Source organism: Pimephales promelas, chromosome 10 (assembly GCF_988280905.1).
Source record: "Pimephales promelas chromosome 10, fPimPro1.hap1.1, whole genome shotgun sequence".
In the NCBI taxonomy this organism is placed as follows: domain Eukaryota; kingdom Metazoa; phylum Chordata; class Actinopteri; order Cypriniformes; family Leuciscidae; genus Pimephales; species Pimephales promelas.
Genome location: NC_142778.1, coordinates 15,117,549 through 15,131,852, shown reverse-complemented (window position 1 = coordinate 15,131,852; position 14,304 = coordinate 15,117,549). Strand labels below are relative to the sequence as shown.

The window sequence follows — 14,304 nt, the reverse complement described above, 5'->3', positions numbered from 1 at the left end:
GGATTTTTATGATTTTTAATATTAATTTTTAAGAAATCTGAAAGTCGAATCAGTCTAAAAAGATATAGCACACTAAGTCAGAACAGTCTGAAAGTCTGACCCGAGTTTGGAGTTTGTAGAGTTAAAGCTCTAGGAGGAGTTAGAGTCAGAAAATTTTGAGTAAGAAGAATAATAATAATAATAAGTTTAACTAGAAAAATTGCATTTCCTGCGGAATATGCGTGTGAATGCTTCAAAAGCTGAACTGAAATGCTTAAAAAAAAAATATTGCAGTTCAAACAACAGCAAAACAGAGCAAAAAAGAAAAAAAGCTTAATTCAAATGCATTTAATAAGCTGAAATGCAAAACAAGATCCAAAAAATTGTAGAAAACTACAAGTTTACTTAGAGAGGTAAAGAGAGGTAGAGATGTAGACACAGAGGTAAAGAAATATAGGGGTAGAGAAAGAGACAGAGGTAGAGAAGTAAAGGAGTACAAAAAAGAAAGGTAGAGAAAGACAGGGGGTAGGTAGATAGATAGATAGATAGATAGATAGATAGATAGATAGATAGATAGATAGATAGATAGATAGATAGATAGATAGATAGATAGATAGATAGATAGATAGATAGATAGACAGACTGTAGATAGATAGATAGATAGATAGATAGATAGATAGATAGATAGATAGATAGATAGATAGATAGATAGATAGATAGATAGATAGATAGATAGATAGATAGATAGATAGATAGATTATTAGAAAGAAAGAAAGAAAGGATTAGTTAGAAAGAAAGAAAGAAAGAAAGAAAGAAAGAAAGAAAGAAAGAAAGAAAGAAAGAAAGAAAAGAATTAGTTAGAAAGAAATATGGATTTAAAAGAAAGAAAGAAAGAAAGAAAGAAAGAAAGAAAGGATTAGTGAGAGAGAAAGAAAGAAATGATTAGTTAGTTAGAAAGAAAGAAAGAAAGAAAGAAAGAAAGAAAGAAAGAAAGAAATATGGATTAGAAAGAAAGAAAGAATTAGTTAGAAAGAAAGATGGATTTGAAAGAAAGAAAGAAAGAAAGAAAGAAAGAATTAGTGAGAAAGAAAGGATTAGTTAGTTAGAAAGAAAGATGGATAGATAGATAGATAGATAGATAGATAGATAGATAGATAGATAGATAGATAGATAGATAGATAGATAGATAGATAGATAGATAGATAGATTATTAGAAAGAAAGAAAGAAAGAAAGAAAGATGGATTAGGTAGAAAGAAAGAAAGAAAGAAAGAAAGAAAGAAAGAAAGAAAGATGGATTAGGTAGAAAGAAAGAAAGAAAGAAAGAAAGAAAGAAAGAAAGAAAGAAAGAAAGAAAGAAAGAAAGAAAGAAAGAAAGAAAGAAAGAAAGAAAGAAAAAAAGAAAGAAAGAAGGATTAGGTAGAAAGGAAGAAAGAAAGATGGATTAGGTAGAAAGATAGATAGATAGATAGATAGATAGATAGATAGATAGATAGATAGATAGATAGATAGATAGATAGATAGATAGATTATTCAAAATAAAGAAAAAGAAAGAAAGAAAGAAAGATAAAAAGAAAAAAAGAAAGAAAGATTAGTTAGAAAGAAATACGGATTTGAAAGAAAGAAAGAAAGGATTAGTAAGAAAGAAATATGAATTTGAAAGAAAGAAAGAAAGAACGAAAGAAAGATAGATAGATTATTAGAAATAAAGAAAAAAGAAAGAAAGAAAGAAAAATAGATGATAGATAGATGAAAGAAAGAAAGAAAGCAATGATTAGTAAGAAAGAAATATGAATTTGAAAGAAAGAAAGAAAGAATTAGTTAGAAAGAAAGATGGATTTGAAAGGATGAAAAAAGAAAGAAAGGATTAGTTAGAAATAAAGAAAGGATTAGTTAGAAATAAAGAAAGGATTAGTTAGAAAGAAAGAAGGAAAGATATATTGGTTAGAAAGAAAGACAGATAGTATAGTTAGAAAGAAAGAAAGATTATTTAGAAAGAAAGAACGATAGATCAGTTAGAAAGATAGATAGTATAGCTAGAAAGAAAAGATTATTTAGAAAGAAAGATAGTATAGTTAGAAAGAAAGATAGATTATCTAGAAAGAAAGAAAGATAGATTAGTTAGAAATATAGATGGATTAGATAGATAGATAGATAGATAGATAGATAGATAGATAGATAGATAGATAGATAGATAGATAGATAGATAGATAGATAGATAGATAGATAGATAGATAGATAGATAGATAGATAGATAGATAGATACACAGATAGATACACAGATAGATACATACATAGTCTATACATAGATAGATCATTATAGATCATTTGGACACAGAAAGTCAAATAGTTAAGACAGGCAGATGGATAGAAGAGGATAAAAGGAAGAGTAGAAAGGAGAAGAGATTATGAAAGGAGGGTAGAATAGGAGGACAGGAGGAGTAGAGGATTGGAGGAGGAGAAGAGGAGGGAAGAGAGAGGGAGAACAGGAGAAGTAGAGGCATAAATGCAACAAAAACTTGTAGTATCCTTCAGAAAAGAGCTGAGTGACTGTCCACCAATCAGAACACAGGACCAGTTATGTGTGTCTCCCTTTGATCTTTGCTAATCAGCATCACCTGTGCAATCAGCTTTCCTATTTAGACAGAGGCCAAAATTGCTGATACTTGGCCTCGAACAAACCTCAATAGAGACAAAACTATAGGTTGTATTGGCGAAATGACCTGACCGTGAGCGAGACAAGGCCTTTGTGAACGATGTGATGTATTTTTTTTGTGGATAGAGTTAAAAAAAGGGACCACTTTGGCAAGTTAAAAAACTGGTTTGTATTGCTCTGATCACAAAAGTTTGACCTGAATTTATAATTGCTGCCAATGGAGGAATGTCTGTCACTCTTGTCCTTTGGAAGGACACAGTGAAAAAACTATAAGTCCCAGGGATTTACTAAACACATGAGAGGAACCACAACAAAAATACCTACGTTTCAAGTATAATTTTATGCCCAAAGAGTGAAAATTGTGGCCAGGCCAGCGATTTAAAAATTATTTTTTAGCATTAGGTTTCAAGCTGGCTCACTCTAGCACGTGCTCTAGCTCTGAACAGTCTCTCTCATTCACTCCCATTATAATTTCAGAAACGGCTTGAAAAACATCATGAGACTAAAGTAGAGATTGTGAAAAAAGTATAATAGATATCAAAAAGTTGAATACAACTTTAATAGCTTACAAATTTCTCAACATTTTAAAGTTTAAATGACAGAAATAGCTGAAAGTATGCAGAAGTTGTAGGCTTTGAAAGCAGAAGGAGCATAAAGCAGAATTTGAAGAATTCTCCATTGACTTCCATGTTAAAAAAAATGCACAAAAAGCTTAATAATTTAAAAAGTATAAAGGTTATAAACAAGAAAAGTAATAGCACACATGTCCTTGAAAAGCTGCACATTTTGATACTTGAATGGTTTTTGTAGCACAAAGTAGCGAGGAGAAGAAAGCGACCGAAAAACGTACGGAAGAATACGGAATAATAAGAAAGATTTGGATTTCAAGAGTGTGAATGCTTGAAGCATTCACACTAAATAGGATTTCAGTAAGTTGGCTTTCTCAAGCCAACTTAATAATAAGTTTAAATAGGATTTCAGTAAGTTGGCTTTCTCAAGCCAACTTAATTACACATGTCTGTCAAGCAAAGGATTTGACAAATATATTTTTTTGTTCAAAAACTGTTCACTATTTGTGTGATGTGTGATTTTCAGAAATAAATGACAAAAATCAATTTTCCGTTGTTAGCTTAGGGTCTTCTAAATCCATACATACAGCCCATTCTCACCCCCAAGGCGTCACCTAACTGACGCCTTGGGAAGCTTTTGGACATGCTTCAATATCTGACGCTTTAGGCGCCCTTTAGCGTCAGTTAGATGACGCCCTAGGATCGCGTGTACCCTACCCCCACCCCACACCTAAACCTAACCGCGTCCTCTAACAGACGCTTTCCTTTAGCGTCAGTTAGATGACGCCGTAGCATCGCGTCATGTAAGTGACGCTAAAGGGCGCCTAAAACGTCAAATATTGAAGCATAGTCAAAGGTGACGCCTTGGGGTGAGAATGCGTTGATACATACCAAACATAGTGTTCCATCTCCATCAGGGCCTGAAGTTAATTTTTTCGGCCACCGGCCACTGTGGCAGGTGGATTTAAAAATTCACCTGCCAAAGAGACTTTTTACCAGCCATTTTTTTTTTTCCTCATAAACGTAAAAACAAAAAAAACAACAAAAAAAAACAGGAATTTCACAATATTGTTCTTTAACTTGTAAGAATACACATTTAAGTGCTGTCAAGTAATAATAACTCTAATAACATACATTTAAAAAAAATCTTTTTATTCCTTGATTTTGACAGACACGCACACACACAACATATATAGTATAGGCTATAATATATCCAACAGATAGACATACCGCAGCTCGTAAACAAATCACACGCGGCTGTGTTGATGGCGGATTTAGTCACCTAGGTCTTACTCTTAACAGCTTTTAGTTACAGCGTTCAGGAACGGTTAAATAAGAACTAAATTGATACTGTTATTACTGATAAAATTACCGGTACCGGACATTTTCTCACCGGTTCCCAACTCCCAACATGCACATTGCACACACACACACATCTGTGCAACTGTCATTGTACTTTAACCTACAACAGCGACGCGTTACATTATCTCATCCCATCTCACCAACAGTTTAATACTCGCACACGTAGTCAGAAAAAGAGCCTCATCTTCTTTCTGATCGTATGAACGTCACGAAACAACAGTCGCTGTCATAAATCAGCCGCTCACGAACCTTGCCATTGCCGCCGATTGTTCACTTTGTATTAAAATGTCTTCTTTACTTTTCTTTTTCTCATCCTCATCTTTTTGTTGGCTGTTTTGTTTCAGCTGGCCTCTTTACCCCAGTAATGTGCCGCCACATTTTAGCTAAAGTCAAACGCAATAGCGGACTTCGTTGAAATGTAAAAATCCTATGAATCACTCACAATTCTCATTGGCTACCTGCCAATGTGGCAGGTAGATTGACAGTGTTACCCGCCAATAGCAAAATTCACCCGCATTTGGCAGGTGGTCGGGTGTTAATTTCAGGCCCTGATCTCCATTACATATAGTATATAAGCCCAATTAAGAGAGGGTTAAAAGACATTTCAAGTTTTCTATATATTCCTGAGACGAGCTCCAGTTCACAAGCTATGCAATATATCGCTCCATCGTGTCCATGTCCTGATTATATTGTCTGCATATATTTGCTTCTTATTTAATAAATACAGGCAACTGGTTGATGAAACATTGATTAAAATTAAGATACAATTTATACAAAACAAAGCTTAATGTGGTCAAAATTTTGCTTGAAATGCCCATCCCTACAAAATACGAAATGTCTTAAAGGTTTAGTTCACCCAAAAATGAAAATTATGTCATTAATTACTCACCACCATGCTGTACCAACCCCGGAAGACCTTTGTTCATCTTCGGAACACAAATGAAGATATTTTTGATAAAATAATATCAAACCTCTCTTAAATTTGAGAGGTGGATCACTGCTACATAGGCTGCCTAAGGGATCGAAACTTGACGGCCCAGAAAGTCAATGAAGAAAATGTTTAAATATTCCATATGACTACAGTGGCTCAAGTATAAGTTTATCAAGCGATGAGAATACTTTTTGTGCGAAAAAACAAACAAAAATAACGACTTTATTCGACTACACCATTTCTTCCTTGTAGGCCTGAGATGAGAGTTCAAGAGATTTCCACGACGCATGCGCGGGAATTGCGATGATCTTCAACAACTTCAGTTCAATTCTTGCGAATGCGTGGTGGAAATCTCTTGCCTACAAGGAAGAAATGGAGTAGTCAAATAAATTCATTATTTTTGTTTGTTTTGTCGCACAAAAAGTATTCTTGTTGCTTGATAAACTTATACTTGAGCCACTGTAATAATCATCCGAAGGAAAACAATAGGGCTCTCTGCCCTTTTAGGGCTTGGGCCCTAATAATCCTAAGGAAAACAATAGAGCTATGCGCCCTTTTAGGGCTTGGGCACTAATAATACGTTCACACCGGACACGAATAGCGCGTCAAATTCGCGTCTAATTTGACGCTTTACCACTTTGTGTTAATTCACACGTCATGAGCATGTTAAAAATCAAAAGTTTGAAGCGAAATTTACGTGCGTCTCACACATCAAAATCGAAACCCATTGGCGGCCATCTTTTTTTTATGTTTATCGAGCATTCATCGAGAGATTCACCGCACTGTATTTGCTCTGGAGAGCTAGAACAGCAGAGTGGGGATCAATGTCGCCGCATTTGTGTCCACCGGACCCTTCGGAGTCGAACCGTTTGGCGAGTTTCACCATTTGCTTGCTCCAGGAGCTGCGCCTCGATGACGGCCGCTGTCAGCGGTACTTCCTCCTGTCCCGCGGCCAGTTTGATGACCTGTTGTCATTTTTATGCGCGTAACGCATCTTTGCATTAACTTAACATTGAAATCATTCGCGCCTGACGTGTTATTCGCGTCCGGTGTGAACGCACCATAAGCAAAACAATAGGGCTCCTAAACCCTTTCAGAGTGTGGGCCTTAATAAAGAATAATAAATAATCCTAAGGAAAACAATAGGGCTCTGCGCCCTTTCAGGGCTTGGGCACTAATAATCCTAACGAAAACGATAGGGCCTTCGCCCTTTCAGGGCTTGGGCCCTAATAATCCTAACAAAAACGATAGGGCCTTTGCCCTTTCAGGGCTTGGGCCCTAATAAAAAAGAATAATAAATAATCCTTTGGAAAACAAATATGGCTCTGCGCCCGTTCAGGGCTTGGGCCTTCATCATAACCCTAAGGAAAATAATAGGGCTCTGCGCCCTTTTAGGGCTTGGGCCCTAATAATCCTAATGAAAACAATAGGGCCTTCGCCCTTTCAGGGCTTGCGCCCTAATAAAAAAGAATAATATATAATACTTTGGAAAACAAATATGGCTCTGCGCCCGTTCAGGGCTTGGGCATTCATCATAACCTTAAGGAAAATAATAGGGCTCTGCGCCCTTTTAGGGCTTGGGCCCTGGGCTAATTAGAATCTGGTTAAAGCAAATGTCGAACTTTAAAGAAGCTGTTAATTCTGATGAAAAGACAATACAGAACATAGAACAGGCTTTAAGTTGATTGATCGTCAAGCTCTATCTGATTAGTAATACTTTTGTCATATATGATGCAGAATTGAAGTCCCGTCTGATTCAGTTTAAGTACTGATAGAAATTGCAACTGTAAAGCTGTAAATGAACATCAGTCATGGGTTGAGATAAACAAAAAGGGTCAAACGTTGAATTATGAGAGACCCATTAACATTTATGTGAACAAAGAAGTAGAATGTAGATGACTGACATTGACCGTACAGCACGACCTGACCTGACAGAAACAATTGATGACTTTGGATACATTGTAAGACTGAGGGCTATTGGCCTTCAAATGCTCTGATAAGACAAATATGGCCAAAATATGTTGAGAAGACACTGAGCTTGGCTGGGTAAAGGCACGGCAAGAAGCCATTCTTCTCCCTAATAAAATTGCTGTATTCTTCTCCATAACAAAATTGCACGACTGTTTCGATGGGAAGTGCCAGGGTGAAAGAAACTATGTGTACTTAACCATGAAATTTGTTTTTCTTTACAGAGCATGCAGATTTTGATACAGGAATGTGCCCAATAAAACAATGACTATGTTGAATTTGCTTGTTTCCTTGGTGGAAAGCTATTTTCAATATAGCTAGAGTAAGACCAGCTACAGGAACATGGAATTACCATGTGGTTACAATGTGCTTCACAGTTGCATTAACCATTAAAATACTTTGCTCACAACAGGATTGAGTAACTCTGAACTTTGCACTTTTTTTTATCATCCTTCTAAAAAAAAAAACATTGGTGTGGGAAGATTTTCATATTCACATTCTCATGCTGGCTACCTGTTACAACAACAGGACCAAATTTGGTTTAAAAAACACGTTTTGTTTGCTATTTTGGGGTTCTTGACATACAGGTGGTCAGAAAGCTCGGATTTTATAAAACAAATCTTAATTTGTAATGATATTCAATAAAAGGAACACCCACTGTTTCTTTTTTTTTTATATTAAACTGTTATTCCCTTAACTAAGACAAGTTGATGCATACCTCTCACATCTTAGTGCATGCACTCAATCACTCTGGTGCATGGCGACACAAACAGAGATGAAGTTAGAGGCGACCAAACACCTCCATGTTTTTCCTATTTAAATACAGTCATACAAAGTAATTACACGACCAAGTCTGGTGACAAAATAAAACATGGCGCTTATTAAACTTTTAAAACTTTTGAGTGACAGTGATAATGATGATAATGAAGGTCAAAATTTGAAAGGCCTGGAACCACCGCCTCATATTAAGCCACCAGCATTTCAAACATTTAGTCAGTCAACTCAAAGCCCCTTTTCAGCAAGACAGCAGCCTCCTCAGACAGCTAGTCAGCCATCAGCTAGTGACTAATCATCTTTCTAACTTGTTACTGGTATTTTTATATTTATTTTAGCTGTGTTATAAATTAAAACGTTAACAATTCTGTTTTTGTGACACATCCGCATTATTAACAGTGTGTTTAAGTATCTTAGCTAACGTTAGAGCACACTGCAAAAAAAAAAATCCAGTCTTTTGTAGACAAACGTTGGCAAGCGTTTAAAAACTATTTATTCACCCTAACATTAAAGGTTGTATCAGCGATTTCAGGCCCAAACAAAAATGATCACATTCATATAATCTTTCCAACCCGGTCTCATCCCAAGACGTTATATAACTGACGTTTTGGGACGTCTTTTGACCATACGTCAATATTCGCCTTTTTAGGGCCCCCTTAAACGTCGGTAGATGAGGTTATGGGATCCTAACTCTACCCCAGACCTAAACCTAACCCTAAACCTAACCCGTCACCTAACTGACGTTAAAGGTAAAGCGTCAGTTGTATGACAGCCCGGGATCGCCATCTACCGACGTTTAAGGGGGTCCTAAAAAGGCGGATATTGACGTATGGTCAAAAGACGTCCCAAGACGTCAGTTATATGACTTTTTGGGATGAGACTGTGTTAATCTTTCATAACAATCGGCTAGCTGCCCACCCCATAAGCAGGCTGTCAAAAAACTGCGTCTCTGTAGGCAGCTTAGGCTCTGAAATCTGCAGTGCACACAAAAGTAAATGGGTACAACCACCACTCACGGCGCCTGCACGCGAGGTCGAATCTGAAGAATAAACCAGCATCTATCAACCCTATGCTATCAACGGACCAGATACATTTAACATGTAGAGGCAATCCCCAAGAAGAGGAGGAGGATTAGGGCGAGGGAATATCGTTGTTTTCGTCCAAGAAATAAATAATAATCGGGAAAGCTTTTGAATGGTGGCGAGAACTCAAATAATTGAACATTTTTAAATCAGACACAGAGGTTACACTGTTACTTCTGGTTACAGGTGAGTAGCTTCTACTGCTGACTTTTTTGTATGTGAACAAAATGTGAACAAAAAAAGTGTGTGTGAAAATATAATTCTTAAAAAAATATGAGTGAAGCTTGACTAAACTTGGATAGCTCTAGCAAATATCAGAGTGTAGGGATTTAGTGTGTGAGTTGCGTTTGTTATAGGTGTCTACTTTGATGTGTAGACATAACATTGTACTATTATCAATAACACTAGCCTACGTTCAGGACTAACTTTAGCCGAATAATAATAAAAAGCTGTAATATCTGAAATATTATTCCAGATAGCTGTTGTTACAATGAGTTTTCCCCATACCGTTAGATTTGTTTATATGACTAATTCTGGTACATTTTACCAAACTGCTGCTTCCAGTGAAGCACCAGTAAAACTAGCTGTATGATATGACATTGCTTGACTGCAGATTTTATATACATCATTATACTTTGTAATCAAAAGCAGCCAAATTCACATTTTACAGTTCACAGAATAAGCCATTGAGGTAGACAGTCAATCTAAAAATAGTGTGTTTTTGTCGCTTTAAGAAATGCGCATGCATGATCGTTTTTTTTTTTTCATGATGCACGAAACGGGAGGGAGGGGCGAGCTAACTTGGTTTGTTTGGGATCTCGGTTCAAACGCAAACAGAAGTGACGTTACCCACAATCACTGATACAACCTTTAAGTTTGAATTACAAAACCTGTACGTTGCTTGTTCTTAACATCAAGTTTTTTTTTTTTTTTAATGAGTTAAAGCTAATCTATAAATCTGTCTGTCTTCCAGTTTAGTTTACATGTATTTGTGTGAGCACTGGCAGAGCATATGGGTTCTTTAGCTTGTAATCATTCTTTATAAATTCATACTGCTTGTTATTATAAATTATGTACTAACTATTTATCTGTCTGTATTTTATTAATGTGAATCTATATTTTCTGTTCACATTATAAATACCATTAATACATTATGGGTAAAACAAATTCTAAACATGTCTTAAAATCGAATGTAGTACACCAAGTTCAATTTAAGGTGCCTTTTAACTTACTTTACTCATTTAAATTATAATACTGAATTTAATCAGATTAAATGCATATTTAAGCTGTTTCAGACCTCCATGTGAACATTGCACAAGGTTTTGTGGATATTAACTTGTAACATTAATTTAATTCAGCCTAAAATGAAGGATGTGAATATAAATAATTTTACAATTTGACACCCATGCTTTATAGTCAGCTCTCAGCTTGTGTGGAAAAAACAACAACAAGATATTGTGGTCATGAATTAGGAACTCGTTTACTCAACTTGGAAGCTAATTTTTTAATTTGTGTCCACATTGGTAGCCTAGTAACATGCTAATGGCAAACTTTATGGAAATCAATTGTAAGTTAAGTCTCTGATGCACTTCACGTGAAGAGAACTAATTGTATGATGCTAATTGAATGATGCTAATTGAATTAAGTTTCTGCATATGTACAGCGTTATAATTGGTTACTAAACAGGTATAATATTCCATTGCAGCTTCCTCAGTAGACAATGCTTATTATAGGTAAAAAACAGCAAGAAGCTCACTAGGAACAGAGACACATTAAATATTGTGTCATAAACATGATCTTAGTGGGAGAAATGGCTTGGTGAGTGGTCCACATATTCTGAAAAATTGTACACTTGTTTGCAGATGACCCATATTCGATTCTGGCTGTGTTCATTTGCTGAACCCACCTCCTTCTCCCTATGATTTCCAGCCATTTCTTCACTTTTATAAAACTAAAAGCAAAGAAATATTCATGGTTTTCTTTTAAGGAGTCTTATTGGCTTTTATTGCATGTACACTGTAAAAACCAATTAGTTCAGTTTACTTAATTTTATTATGCAAACTCGTTGCCTTAATTTTATTAAGTAAGCATAACTTAACTGCATCAAGTTATTTTACCATTGCAATTTTATTTGCTATCGTTACATTTGGGTTATACTTACAAGAGGCTGCAGAAAAAAAATTGTAATGGTCAATTAATTAAATCATTAAATAAATGTAAAAAAAATACATATATATATATATATATATATATATATATATATATATATATAATATTTATTGCTTCCCTTCCTTTGAAATCAAATAATTGTGATTTCATGTTGCATCACTGCAATCAATTGGAAGAGAATAACAAAAATTTAAATTAAGTTCCAAGTCTCCAACCAAAGGGAACATTAAACACAAAAATGAGAAAAGGAAAATCAACAAGTCAACTAAAGAATGTTGATGCTCTCCCCAAATTTGTAGGTGTTTTGACAATATTATTCAAGATTGACTATTTCAAAATAAATAAGAAGAATGATGACTGCAGAAGTGGAAGAAATTAGTGAAAAGTCTATTAAAAATTGCCCTGTCTCATAAAGCATTTGCTCTGCCAATGGAAATGTGTGGGGAGGGACCAAAATGGTACTCAAACCAGTCAAGTGCTGTTTACAAGGTTTTTCTAAGTAACGAAGGCATAGCATGCAAACAGTACAGATTACTAAGAAAATTTAAGTAAGTTAAAAAAATTATTGAACATTAAGTAAAATTTAAGTAAGTTAAACAAATTATTGAACATTAAGTAAAGTTAACAAAAAAATTCTTACAATTCAACAATATTAGATTTTACAGTGTATAATTATTTTCAGTGGCTTATAACTAAACCTACAGCACATAACAGTAATAAGTTGTTGTTCTACCTTTGAGTACCACCTCCAGTTCATCTCTGAGGATGTCAAAGGTACTGTAACGTGAACTGGTCTCAGGTATGATGTTCTTCTTTAGCCAGCCACCACAGGCATACTGATAGAAGTTGTCACAGGGGTTCACCGTTGGATCCATGTTCTCAATAAGACGGGATGCTACAATGCCAGAGAACATTATGAACTTTATAACGATGCCAAAATTGAATGACAAATGTCTTTAAAGGGTCATGAAACGAATTGGTTATCTAACGTAACCTTGGTTCTCTCTAGAAGAGGAAACGAGTATTGCGTAAGCTAGCTTTCGCTACGGGAAAGATTAATCTTTTCTGAGAAATTGAAGCCAAAAAATGATCCTTAATTTTGTATCCATTGTCAACGCAGTGCAGCAGCTGCAGACCTAGAGCGGGCTATGTAGCAAGCTCATTGGTTGCTCTGCGGCAAACTGCAGCAGCCTATAGATGAACCTGAGTGAACTCACGTCCAATGACTAGAGTGTATATAAGCAAGGTTCGGAAGCTGCCTTCCTGGTTTTCATCGACTGAAGCGAAAGTCACTCGAGGCGCGAGCACTGCTGGTTACACAATACACGTTCCCTCTTCTAGAGAGAACCAAGGTTACTTTAGGTAACCGATTCGTTCTCTTACGAGAGGTTCGTATTGCGTAAGCTAGCTTAGGCTATGGGAAACCATTGTCAACGCAGTGCACGCCAAGCATCCACTGCATCCACTGTGTGGAATAATAAGTAGCTTGTAGAAGTGCGGGCCAGTGTGTGTACATACATAAGCACCTCGCGGGAAGGAAAAACAGAGCGGCAGTGCCGGTCTGTATGGAATATATCCTAGCAGTGCAGCTCACCAGGAGAGCTGTAGCGTATTATACCGCTAAAAGTTTTGCCTGCAGGGCGTGCACTTCCAGATTATAAAATCTGACAAAGTTGGAGGGGGAAGCCCAGCCCGCCGCCACACATATGTCATGAATGGAAATTCCACTGGACCACGCCCACGAGGAGGCCATGCCTCTAGCGGAGTGAGCCCTAATGCCTAACGGGCATGGCAGGTCTTTTGAAGCATACGCAGCCGCAATAGCTTCCACTATCCATCTAGACGTGTCTGTTTCGAGGCGGCGAGACCTTTAGTGCACCCACCGAATGAAACAAAAAGCTGCTCAGAGGGTCTGAAAGAGGCAGAGTGCGCAGTGTACAATCTCAGTGCTCTTACTGGGCAGAGGAGATTGGCGTCACATACGCTATTGGATGCTGGCAGAGCTGATCGGGAGATGACCTGTGCTCTGACAGGAGTATCAATCACCTTAGGGACATAACCGTGCCTAGGTTTTAAAATGAAGTTGGAATCATTTGGTCTTGCGAACTCAAGACACGAGGTGCTGACAGACAGCGCATGGAGGTCTCCCACACATTTAACTAATGACAGGGCTGTCAGAAAAACGTTTTTGAGAGAAAGGTATTTCAGATCCACAGATTGAAGCGCTTCAAAAGGTGGAGCTTTCAAAGCCTCGATGACTATAGAAAGATCCCATATAGGAACCGATGGGGGGCGCGGAGGGTTAATCCTTCTAGCTCCTCTTAAGAAGCGGATGACCAGCTCATTTTTTACCCAGTGACTGGCCGTGCAGGGGTTCCACAAACGCCGCGACTGTATACTTTGAGCGTAGATGGGGACCTGCCCTTATCCAGTAGCTCTTGTAAAAACATGAGCAGCGACGACACCCCACATGTACGTGGGTACATGTACGTGACTCTGTCAGTGCACCATTTTGAAAACACAGACCATTTGGACACGTAGAGTCTTCTTGTGGAAGGAGCTGTAGCGTGCACGATAGTGTTTATCACTCCTTCTGGCAAATCGACGGGTAGTTGTTGATCACCCACACATGCAGTGACCAGCGCTCTGGGTGGGGATGCCAGATTGAGACACAAGCCTGAGAGAGGAGATCTGCTCTCACCGGAATGGGCCACGTGGCTGTCTGTGACAACTGCGTATGCTCCGGGAACCATGTCTGATTCTCCCAGCGTGGGGCTATGAGGAGCACAGAGTGACACGTTTCCCTGATTCTCTGT

General features: G+C 37.2%; 1 protein-coding gene across 3 annotated transcripts in view; it reads right to left on the bottom strand.

Annotated features, from left to right (window-relative positions):
- LOC120485860 (neprilysin-like) overlaps window positions 1–14,304 on the bottom strand; it is a 289,808-nt gene that overhangs the window by 199,473 nt on the left and 76,031 nt on the right. For 2 of the 3 annotated variants that reach the window (XM_089135413.1, XM_089135414.1), the window contains exon 4: window positions 12,222–12,383. The exons of the other annotated variant lie outside the window; for it this stretch is intronic. In XM_089135413.1, coding sequence (XP_088991539.1) covers window positions 12,222–12,383 — 162 coding nt within the window. The remainder of the gene's footprint in view (window positions 1–12,221; window positions 12,384–14,304) is intronic. 3 annotated transcript variants of the gene reach the window in all.